At 38.1% G+C, this 12,534-nt stretch overlaps 1 protein-coding gene across 1 annotated transcript; it reads left to right on the top strand.

The window, feature by feature from the left end:
* Positions 1-951: 951 nt before the first annotated feature.
* Positions 952-12,152, top strand: LOC139742766 (lactadherin-like). Its single transcript, XM_071653286.1, has 4 exons — positions 952-1,228; positions 5,373-5,587; positions 10,810-10,959; positions 12,009-12,152. The coding sequence occupies exons 1-4, from the start codon at positions 952-954 to the stop codon at positions 12,150-12,152; spliced, it is 786 nt and encodes a 261-aa protein (XP_071509387.1).
* The last annotated feature ends 382 nt before the right edge of the window (positions 12,153-12,534 follow it).

Genomic DNA, 12,534 nt, shown 5'->3' on the forward strand with positions numbered 1-12,534 from the left:
GCCTTTATAGGCCTACTGATCGGTGATCCAGGTGAAATGATTTTGTGTAAGCCTTTAGTGAAAGCAGACAGACCTCTCCTTTCCCTTTCTCCTTTCTACTATCCTATCTCTACGCAAGTCACTCTCCTTCCCATTTTTTCTATGTGTATTATGTACGAGGGCTGCACGTAAATCAAGCCATGCACGCTAAAGCTGTAGCCCTAATGTATTATTCATTGTACGGTTGTATTGCTGAAACGTTTTTGCTGCACATTGTGTAAAGGCAATGAAGAAAAAGAAATATTTTGTTAACAAGTGACGTTAATATATGGGTCCAACAATGTATGAATATATATATATATATTTACATGTATGTCCATGTACAATGATAATACAGGAATCAATGAATTAAATCAAATCAAATTTATCTACCATACTCTCTCGCATCTCTCGTTGAAACAGCCTGTCTGTCTGACCCGTGTCTTCACCAGTCCCAGTGTACTGAGACGGATGAGGGTTTCAACTGCACGTGTCGCGATGGTGTGCGAGGTCCACGATGTGAAATAGGTGGGAAACAGAATTTCTGCAGAATACTTGATGTCTTTTCTTTACGATGTGTTCTTCATGTTCTTGTAGTCTTTTCGATCTCAAAAGATTATTCGATGAGGTAGATTCTATCATCCTGATAGACTAATTTCACCAATATGTTTTTCTTTTCTAATTAAACTCAAGTTTGATTAAAAACTGATGGGTATGTATTCCAGGCTCCATTAGTTTAACTGCAATCATGTATTCGTTTCCATTCGTATAACCTAATAGATGTATGGGTGGAGATGTTGCTTTCGTTTTAATGTCTGCAGTCTAGAAACTATATTTTCATTGGAAGGATTTTCTTAGGTTTCATGATCGTTTCTCTCAGCTACTTTCGTCAAAAGTGTCAGAATCATTGGAGGAAAGAGCGCTGAAGGGAGAATGGCCCTAGCCCCCCGCTACAACCCAGACAAATTTAGATATATACACCAAAATGGGTGGACGGCAAATGCATCTCGTCTGGTCTGCCAGTACCTCGGATTCCAGGGAGCCTACGCAACAGTCAATGGAAGCCTCTACGGCGAATCGTCACATGATGCGTACGCCAAAGTGGGTGTGGTCAGTTGCCCAACGAACGCCACAAATATCACTGACTGCTGGATTGGCGAAGAGACGAACTATGACGTAGACGCTACCATCGGTATCGTGTGTTGTTCAGGTGAGACGTTTCACCACATGGAGTATAGCATCTGCGTGTCTGTTTGTTTGTTTGTTCTCAGTTTTCATCTGACAAGATGGCTGATCGCCCACATTCAGCTGTACTAGATGGTCTCCCATGGGGTCCAGATGTAGCCTATGTACTCTGGGCGGAACACTTCACCGTATTCATTGTGATACGTAGGCCTAAATGTAAAAATGCATCATGTACTTTTGTGTATAGTTATAAAAAAAGACTATAATAAGTATACATAAAGACTACATGACCGTACCCTCACATATCCACACAGACATACACACCACCCATATACATACATAAAAACTTATATAAGTATGTATATATAATATACGTAGATGTTTTATGCTATATACTAACCATATCTGCCGATCTATCATAGATATAAGATATCAACTAATAGAATAAATTGTCTCCCATGGGGTCCAGTTGTATGTACTCGGACCCCATGGGAGACAAGCTTAGTATAGCTGAATGTGGACGACTAGCAGTATGACTAGCCATCTTGTCATATAAAATATCGTCCAGCATAGACAACATGGTTTGGACAGAATACATGGATCCTTTCACAGGCAGCGTCAAGGTGAGTCTGATGTCTCTGAAACCAAAAGCGTACATAGACAGTATACATAATCAGAGGATTAACGTACAGCGATCAAAGACATAATATATCATGAGGAGAAAATTATTTTAAATTTTAAAAAAAAAGTTAATGAGGATGGATGAATTTTAATGGCCAAATCGAGGTTTATGTAATAATAACATCGACCGGCATAATAACAATAATAACAATAACATCGACCGGCCCTTCTTTCTGGAATGAGTTAGATTTCGGTTCGGTTGCAATCAAGTTCTTTAAGTTCCTTTAAGCAAAATCTCAAAGCCCATTTTCTAAAATCCTATGTTTAATTATTTTGCCGTAACCATTTGAAAATGTCTGCATACTCAAATGATGCCTCGCTCGGATGACTTCAGTAGTTTGATTAACTTTCTACTTTTTTAGCATTTATACCATAGGTTTAGTCAAAAACATAATACTATGCTTTGTGCATTCCGTAAACTTTATAATATTCTCGATATCTTGTATTTTTGCATGTTACGTCACTTTTGAAATTGATATACTGTACTAAAAGCCTGTTACATTTTTGGAATCCACATCCTACAAGCTTTGCTTTTTAGTGGGTTCCTCATATTACACACCAAATACGTCCTTATGCATTTGTGCAATTTTGGTTCAAACTGACCATTGTGTTAAAAACATTTCTTTTTCAAAATCAAATGGAATAGAGGTCTATATAACTTGTATGAAATGTGCAATATGGAACATGAATAAAAAAAAAATGTCGCCACTCACTCGCGCGAAGTCCTCATAATGCACTGTGTGCACTTGTAGGAGGTGGGAAGTTGTCACCAGCCGTGACAAAATGAACAGCGATGAAAGGAGTATGAAATATGTGGTGACAGAAGCCGCAATAATGCTATTTCCTTGGTATCCCATTTGGATTTTGACCTCCTTTACTCTCATTGAAAATTATCTTAGCTACATCCTGAACAGTGGAGACATAGTCAAAACCTTCAACGACTCATGTACATAATAGACCTGCATGTTGACATGAGCATGGATGATGAAATTACTTCAGACTGTAATGGCGATTTTTCACATACAGCAGGACCCACGTTAATTCGAGCGGTCTTTTCGCTGTGGTTATCGAATTACCCTACACCGCTAGACAGTTCTTTCTGTTTCCACTTTAAAAAGGTCAATTGCGAAACGAAATTCTCGAAATGCTTCTCAGGCACTATTCATTACATCTTGTCAAACTTCCTTGTTTTCACTTCCCCATTGAAGCATTGTCAATGTTCCAGCAGCGTAATAAAAACGAAAAAATGGTCAAATCTGTCTTAGAGCACCAAATTCGGCACACATGTAACTGACATATTATTCTAAGCAGATTTGGATATTGAGCACTTTAGAAATCTGACATCTTCTTTTGTTGCCATGGTAACGATTGAGGGGGGATCATGTATTTCCAATTATGCCATACTAAAATGGAATGAATGTCACTTTATATTAATTCATAGATTTGGTATTAATGATTCTGAAAGTATCGATTATTTACGTTCGTGTGAACATGCATTTTTGTGATAGTTTGAACATTGGGTTTTGGTGTTGTTTTTTTAAACAATCGTCTGCATAATATTCTTCCCTCAAAGGTTTTCCCAGCTAATTATGATATGACGAGTGAGGTAAGGCACTACTTCAGGAGAGCCATATCAGCAAGTTCCATTCGACTCCATCCAAATACCTACTATGTTCACATATGTCTCAGACTGGAGCTGATCGGGTATGAGCCTTTGCAAGATACTATCGGTAAATATACTTGCTTTTAAGACATGTAAACCTACTATCGGGCCACAAATATCACTAAGTTTCTATTTTTGATGGTCCGAAAACAAAGAACAAAGATACGTGACCAAACAAACTCTACTATTGGGTAGAGAAATTTTAGCAGTGAGAAAAGGAAATCAGTCTGACTAAATTCGGCCGTAAAATAACCCTAGCAAAAATACGTGCAGTCATTAAACACTGAGCATATTCGAAATGACACAAATACACAAAATCGAGGTACACATTAACAAATTCCGCGTCAACCCGTCGGGCCACCAAACCGTATAATTTCTTAAAATGTGCCCTAAATATATTTATGTTATCCTGGAATGCCGGGTCCCCGCTAATATCGAGCCTTGACCATATGTTTTGTGTATATATTCTGAATATATCGTATGATATTAGACAGTGTAAGAAAGGCCAATTGAAAAATTAATCAAACCAAAGACTAACGACATTCCATCAAACCAGTACCAAACACGCAATTGTAATTTGTAAATATGTGAGACTCTGTAATGTAATAATTATGTATCATGGATAGATATAAAGATTTTTTTAATCATTATTGACGCTTAAAATCTTCATTATCTAAAAAAAAAAGGACAATTCAAACACTAAAAATGAAATATGTAGACTGAGGAAATGTACGATTATCAAATAGATTGTTGTCTGATAGTACAGTATTGTCAATCATCAAAAATTGTTGTACATATCTTATAATGCAAGCGTTTGAACAATATCATTTAATGACATGTATACATTGTACTATGTTTTTGATTTTCGTTGATTGGAAATAAACTATGATTGAATTGAATTGATTGAATTAATGGATATAATAATATCATAGTAACTCGTTCACTGATATAATATTTGAAGTGTGCCATTACTTGTCATGTGTCCAGAATAGGATCATGGACCTGGTATACAACTTGTATTTCTTGTGACACGTTCTTTTTGGGGTGTTTATTTTTGTTTGGGGGTTGTTGTTGTTTTTGTTGTTGTTGTTGTTGTTGTTGTTGTTGTTGTTTTTACGGACAAAGACATGTACATATACTGTGTATATTGATTGTGACAGCACCGCATCATTGAGTTTCACAGTCTGTGTGTATGATTTGTGTTTTGCATGTAGGCCAACAGGGAAACCAGCCCAGTTAATGAACGGAGAAGGCACGGACACACATACACACATACACACACTGACATACTTATCTCCATTTTTGACACGACTGTATTGCAAATATGGGAGGTACAAGACATGGTTCACTTAACTAGGGCATCCCATATTATAGTCTCCAAAGTACACGTATAAAAAATATTTGGGCAAACAGAAGAGACTGCCGGCACACACACACACACACACACACACACTCACACACACACACACATACACACACACGCACACATCATACACAATATCTGAACTTGCAAACAATTTCTCTAATTGCCTTGTGAAGACAGAATCGATTTGAAATACAGCACTGTATTTGTACGGCATTTTATATACTCTGGAGCAAACGTTAGCTAACGCGCATCGATATTATATGGCATGCAGGTGTGTTTTGAAAAGTGAGTCTCTGTGTGTCACTTTGTCTGTGGTATCAAAGTATGTGTACGCATTTTAATATGAAAGCGAATGTTCGATTGTGTATAAGCCACTCGCTAACTTGAGATAGTGCCAGCATTAGAACCATGTTGTTTTATTGGACACTATAGTCTTGTCACAATGGTTTCTAATTCTAGCCGACATCGATCACCACAGCGAGCTCTGTCCACTCGATCGGGGACTCCCTCTTGGTGTCGGCGATGGTCGGATTCCCGATTCTAGCATGTCGTCTTCGTCCACGCTTGATCACCTTCATTTGGCGCAGTATGGCAGACTAGACAAACAACCTAATTCGCACCCTAAGATGGCATCGTGGATACCAAGTGAAGATGATCAAGACAGGTGGTTGAAAGTAAGCATTAATTGGTTAAGCAGTGCCTTATCTGGTAGCGCAGTGGCAACACTGAAGAGGCTACCCTATTGGTATATAAGACCTGATTCCCAACACATAAAGTTTGTAGAACGTTTCCTAAACGTTTTGTTTGTTTGTTTGTTTGTTTGTTTGTTTGTTTGTTTGTTTGTTTGTTTGGGGGTTTGGGGGTTTTTTAGGTTCCGTACGTCTTCGTATAAAATGGACGTTTTTAAAAACGTAAATATATACAACGTCAATGTTGGGACTTAGCATTTACCGCAAAGCAAAGGTTTTTTGGAAAACATTTTAAAAATGTCAATGGACGTTACAAAACGTTTTGATTAGGTCTGCTACGTCGACTTCGTCTTTAATGAATGTTTGAAAAACGTTTTTCTTTGGTCCACTACGTGTTCGTCATTGGTTTCTTTATCATGAATATTCATGCCTATTTATGAATATTCAAATATAAAGAAAAAATAAAATTTGAAAACTAGTGGAAACAAAAAAAAAGACATTGAAATCTAAAGATTAATGGTGGGTTCAAAGTTTCTGTGTTATAAATAAACTTACCTACGTTATTGTTCAGTTATTCACAATTTCAGATTGTGTTATGAAGAGGCATTTTCATAATTAAGAGGCCTAATCAAGGTGTGTGTGATTTAATTTTAGTAACCATGTTTTCATGCAATACAAAATTTTGCTGGTATATAAAAGAATGTGATACAGATTCATCAATTGGGAATAGGATGTAGTGTAGGTATAGGTGGTAGGACATTAGGAGCAGGTTAGGATAGGATTCCATAGGATTGGGATTAAGTATAACATTAAAACCAGATTGTGCTTGTATAATCTCATAACAATATATATATATATTTTTTTTTTTTAAATACCCGATATGACGGATATGGAAGGTTCTCTAAACGTTCTGGAACGTGTCATAAGACGATTTTTGAATTTTTAAGATGGTCTTCAAAGGTTTTCTGGACGTCCGCAGAACGTCCACAGAACGTTTTGAATATTCTCAAAAGGTTTTACTGACGTCTGTAACGTCCAAAAGGTTTTCTGCAGGTCCTTAAAAATTCCGAAAGGTATTTTTATTGTTTTTTTTTTACGTTTAAACAAATGTTTTTGAAACGTTTTGAATACGTCGAAAACCTTCCACAAAAAGACGTTCTGAAAACGTTTTGACAAAACGTCCAAATAACGAACTTGGAACGTTTCAAGAACGTTCAGAAAACGTCCAAATGTTAGCTGGGTTGGAAGAAACATTTATTTAGTCCATGTGTGTATGTGTGTGTGTGTGTGTGTGAGTGTGTGTGTGTGTGTGTGTGTGTGCTGAAATTGATAGCAAGCTGCCTTTGCAAAAAGCTAGTCCCGTATAAAACGTCCCCCGGTGCGAAGGATACTATAGGTTTTCCCATTCATTTCCAAACTTTTTTCATTCAATTTCACAAATTTTTACTTCAATTTCGTCGCAGGATGTCGGGATTAGGCCAATCTTACTTTCAAATTCGTCTTTTGTCGTTCATTTTCAAATAAAGTCCATTCAATTTAGTAATTTGGCATACATTTTCGACATTTACAGTTCAAATTCGTCAGTCTCACTCGCAGCACTCATAACAGCAGGATCGATTTCGTCTTTTGTCAATCATTTTCGTTAAATTTTCATTCATATTCGTCTCATATCTCTATCCGGTGTGATTTTCCAGTCATTCATGTATTTTTTTTCTGTAACCGTTCACATTTTACATTCAGGAGTTAACATACATACAAGTGCCCCCCCCCCCCCCCCCCCCACACACACACAGAACCACAGATACAGACACACAAGCAATCCGGGTACACACTGATACAAACAGACGTACTGTCTCGCAAACGAAAACACTGACAAACGATTTCTAGGCAAACATGATTTAAAGACAAAATTTAAGTGTAGAATTGTCGCCTATTTAATGTCAAAGAACGGATAACATAATTATGTTTGCTGCTTTCCAGGGTACAAAATTTTAAGTTTGCTTCATGGATTATGATGCGAAAACCTGAACATGACGAGTTAAAGTTCAATATGTGACACAGAAATACTGTCCTGGGATATGACTTTCGACTGTCGTTTATCCATCAATAAATTTTGGTTGGCACTCATGTTTTCGTGTGTATTTTCTAAGAAAATGGTTAGAGAATAATGTATAACGATACAAATTACGAGAGAAAGTAAAAATATCTCGGCTTAAAGTTGGTTCGCCATCAAAATAAAGAATCGACAACATCTGACTAATTTGAATGAAAAATTCATGAAATTGTGTGAACAAAGACGAATTTGATTTTCACATTCTGCGGGAGGGACGAATTTGAATGACAATCGACGATTCTGAATGCTTTGTCTTCGAAAATGTTTGGCGAAAAACGAATTACAATGACAATTGACGAAATTGAAGTTAGGATTTGCGTTCCACGTGCTTCTCGGGACGAAATTTAATAATAAATTTTGAAATTGAATGACAAAAGTGCGAAAATGGATGGGAAAACCTATATAAGCGTTTCGTAATGGCGCACGACCGTGCACTTTAAAGAGGGATTGCATTTTTTTTTCAAATTGCTTCAATTTTTGAAAGATAAACTCTCTAGATCTAGTAGGCCTATAAAACATTTCATCTTCCACTTCTACACACGTAGTTATCAAGACATAACAGCAGTCTCAGAGTGAGCTTCTTCGCCGAAATTTGAAAACGGCTAACCATCTAATTTTATGCAGAGACGTCATCATGGCCGGCGGAACCGGGGGGGGGGGGGGGGGGGGGTGGATACAAAGGAATACATAAAGTGTCATCGCTTTGGGGCCTCACCCCCCCCCCTTTTTTTTTTTAGCCCGGAAGTACGTAAGTGACACTAAAAGAAATGGAGATCTGAAAGTGTGAGAGCGGTAAGCATTTTTTTTTTTTTTTTTTTGCTTGTCAACTAAAAACACCCTGAAGTGGAAGGGGAGAGATTAGCTGAAGACCTTATTTTTGCTTTGCTTGTTAGCTTATGAAAGCCGGAAGTGACCCCCCCCCCCCTTTTTTTTCGACAATGCTCCGCCGGCCCTGGTCATAAAGATAGGAAACAGCACAGTTCTTGATGAAGAGTAGGCCTCATCATATCAAACTGGCATGTTGGTACCTTTCGAAGACTCTAATTTCCTAAACCTATTGTAGAAATCGGAACATATCACACTATAAAAATGCACTGATTTGCCAAACAATAATCCTTCCCGTAACATTTTTCATGTGCGATTTGGAATGGGTAGTGTACTTCGTATACACATTTAGCTCGGTCGATGCGTGCCAGCTGTGTTATTAGGGAGTTTTCGCAAGCACGACGCAGCCGGTATTTGAGCGCGCCGTGTGCAAAATTTGCTTCTGCGCATGATCAAATCCGAGAAACGTCCCGTCCTGGGGAAAACGAGTACGGTATTCGGCCAAAGTAGCGTTCGTTCCCGATGCAGCTGGGCAGGAGTGAACCAGCCACCCAGCCAGCCAATCAGCGATCTTGTCCCCACGCCTCCGTTCTAACAGGAAAGCAAAACTGTTTGTGGGACGGGAGTCCGCGTACGGGTACTGTCCACAGGTGATTGCTTCCGCGTATTCTCGGTCTTCCCGTCGTGTAGCGAAAACTCCCAATTTCCTAGTTATGACGTCTCTGCATATCATTATCATAAATTTGATCGGAAGTGGTTTTCCGATTTTGGCTAGGAAACCCTCTCTAAAACCGCTGTTTTTCATGTTATTTCTTGATGATTACGTATATAAAGTGAAAGACAAAATGTTTTATACTAGATCTAGAGAGTTTATATTTCGAAAAATTGAAACAGTTTGAAATTTCAAGTAAATTTGCCATACCTCTTAAACGATCTCTTATTTTGGCACGATCACATATGCAATCTAACCAATCACAGCGCATATTATACCCTTACCTATTTACAATAATAGATGATATCTATGCAATATATATATATATATATATATATATATATATATGTATATATATGCTCTTGCCTGGGTGTGTGTGATTATGTGCATAAACGTATACCAAATGCTCTCTTATTCATTCATTTATTCTTTATTTGCCCTGTTTCTAAGACGTCAATCTTCCAGATGTAATTTCAAAAAGATATACAAGAGCTCATAATATCATCCCTGACATAATAATATATGATTTATGGGGAAAACAGCACGTTAGTTTTCATGAGGAAAGGGGAATTCTGACGTGTGTTCTATGTGAATTTCCCCTGATCAGTCAGAAAGAAACATTTTGGAAAGATATTTTGAGAAATTACAGCATGTACAATGACGTCTCAATTATCATTTTCCAATTCTTTCCAATTACTTATAGACGTTATATAGTTTCATTCTAAAAGAAGTTCATTCTTCTGAGAGGATACACATACACAGGCAATGTCATTCTGTATTTTTTTTTTTGCAAGTTCCTCGGCGGTTCGATCAATCTACACAAATGAGATAACATCTGTCTCCTCTGAGTAATAAACGTACAATACCTAACAGCCATGATTAACTTCTTGCGTAGAATTGTCGACAACAACAACAATTTCATCAATTTGAACGATTACGCAGTATACTAGCTGCATGCTATAAAGATTAGAACTATAGCACTGACTGTCGGGCGGAAGCTCGGTGGTCTAGTAGGTAAGAAGCCTGTCCAGTGATTAGGAGTTCGTAGGTCCGAATCCTCCTCGAGTATGTATGCCCATGATTTCCTTTGACATGAATACCAATAAAACATTGATTAATTCAATGTTAATTTACGCCGATGCAGGGCAATTTGTCATTTAGCCAATATCCTTTACCTATAGAGTCACGAATTACTTAACTTCCAAGCGTCTAGCCTTTTCATTTATTCATATGTACAGTAACAATATATCCAACCTAAACATTCATAATCATTCTCATTATGATTATAATAAGAAATGTCGCAATGTCCGTCAACAATCACATCATTCAAATGGGGGTAAAACTACTTTCATACAGGCTTTGAAATAATATTTCCTCAGTGAACAAATCTAAGATTGAAAAAAAAAACCAGTAATCCTTTCCATATCATGGTACGCTCTGGTAATGAGTAAGACGTAGCATGTTACACTTTTGGTCAATTTCAAATTATTCTCACATTATTGAACCTGTGTTGCATTTCTGTTGCGTTTGTATTTTTTGCAAACAATTGTATATTAGATTGACCTCGGTGAAGTGTTCATGGTCACAGGTGTTATAACTCAAGGCAGAACAAGCTTTGAACAGTGGGCGACATCCATTCACATCTCCACGTCCTTGAACGATATCGACTGGATTTTTGCAATCGACCCGCTGTCCAATGGACCCAAGGTAAGAATAATGTTCAGACTTGCACAATGATTGATGCCTTTTTATGACTTTTACTCCCATCATGCTCAAAATTACTTGAACGATGATCAACTATGATACTACGGCAGCTCTCAAACTACAGAACACCGGGAAAATGTATATATATAAGTATATATATATATATATATATATATATATGCTGTTTCTTCACTGAGAATGATATAGTATACAAATGATGCACAGGATAGAGCCACGAAGCAATCCTGTGCATCATTTGTTTTATAAAATGGGTCGAAAATTCGAAAACTAACAGCATTTTTCAGCGTTTTTCACGTACCTTTGTGGGTCAAGACGTCCGAAGATGTTCGTCCCAAACATTTACGCACGTCGCACTCGGAAATCCCGCACATACAGTATAAGTATAATGGGGGTTGGGTTTCCGGACACTTAAGTTCCCGCATGAAAACTTACTTATTTTACATAGAATATGCACCCTTTACCTTAAAGACTTGATATCGACTCCTTATAAAGGCCTACTAGACAACATACTCTGAAAACGGCGTGAGAATTAACCTGCTAAATCGTTGGATTTGCCCTTCAAAGTGACTCCATGTACGCGTCCGGTCCCACAACGCTTGGTCTACTGTACTGTACAAAGTGTACGTATAGTCGAGTATACGTACGCCACACATGTTATGCACAAGGGAAGAAAGGCCGGCCGGCCGGCCGGCAGCCCGAACTAGAAGTTGTTTACAGGATTGACATCGCGTATGCATGCAATTCAAAGGAGCCGCCGCGCGCACAGACGATCGGCAATAGGATTTAACACGCAGTGCAATGGGACTGAGTAACCAAAGCACATGTGACTAATTTCAGCGCTTCCTATTGGCTACATTCTTGAACCCATTTTATAATTGCCTTTACAACTGCAGTGAGAATAAATTTCGCATTGACTTTGTAAAATTTGGTTAACAACATTTTGTTTTCTTCGAAGCACACATGTCAAAACTTTCTCAATAATATCAGATGTTATTTTTTTTTCTCGTGTGTGTGTGACATTGATATCCCAGGTGTACCCAGCCAATTATGACAGAGATACTCACGTGACTTCGTTACTACCTAACCCATTGAGGGCGCGTTACGTCAGGATCCATCCAATCACGTTCATGAACCATGCATCGATGAGAGTCGAAGTTCTGGGGCGAGTTATCTGAGGGCTTCTTAATGATCCCTTACATTATTGTCCCCGCCGAACGAGTTCGAGCAGGGGACTATGAAACGAGCTCCGTACGTGTGTGTGTCTGTGTGTCTGTGTGTCTGTCTGTGTGTCTGTCTGTGCGTCCGTGTGTGATCAAAATCTTCAATTTACTACTTCTCTGTCATTTATCAGCCAATTTTGATTCTGTTTGCTTTATATGATAGCACTACATGGGAGCTTTGAAACTTCTACACAGAATTTCAGTTGTGACCTTTGACCTTGACCTTTGACCTATCTTGTACATTTTGCTACAAAATGCTACTCCTTCGCCATTTCTTACCCGATTTCGATTCCGTTTGCTTTATGTGATGGCACTAGGTGTCAGGTGAGGGCTTCAA

This window comes from Diadema antillarum, unplaced genomic scaffold (assembly GCF_040938485.1).
Source record: "Diadema antillarum isolate AM-2024a unplaced genomic scaffold, OU_Dant_1.0 seq00001019_RagTag, whole genome shotgun sequence".
Classification (NCBI taxonomy): Eukaryota; Metazoa; Echinodermata; class Echinoidea; order Diadematoida; family Diadematidae; genus Diadema; species Diadema antillarum.

What these genes read in the sequence shown, in the direction of transcription:
- LOC139742766 (XM_071653286.1), top strand. Translation starts at nt 952, where the DNA reads ATGGCCCTAGCCCCCCGCTACAACCCAGACAAATTTAGATATATACAC. An exon ending in ATCAAGACAGGTGGTTGAAA is followed by an intron (nt 5,588 to 10,809) that starts GTAAGCATTAAT and finishes ATTGTATATTAG; the next exon opens with ATTGACCTCGGTGAAGTGTT. An exon ending in CGCTGTCCAATGGACCCAAG is followed by an intron (nt 10,960 to 12,008) that starts GTAAGAATAATG and finishes TTGATATCCCAG; the next exon opens with GTGTACCCAGCCAATTATGA.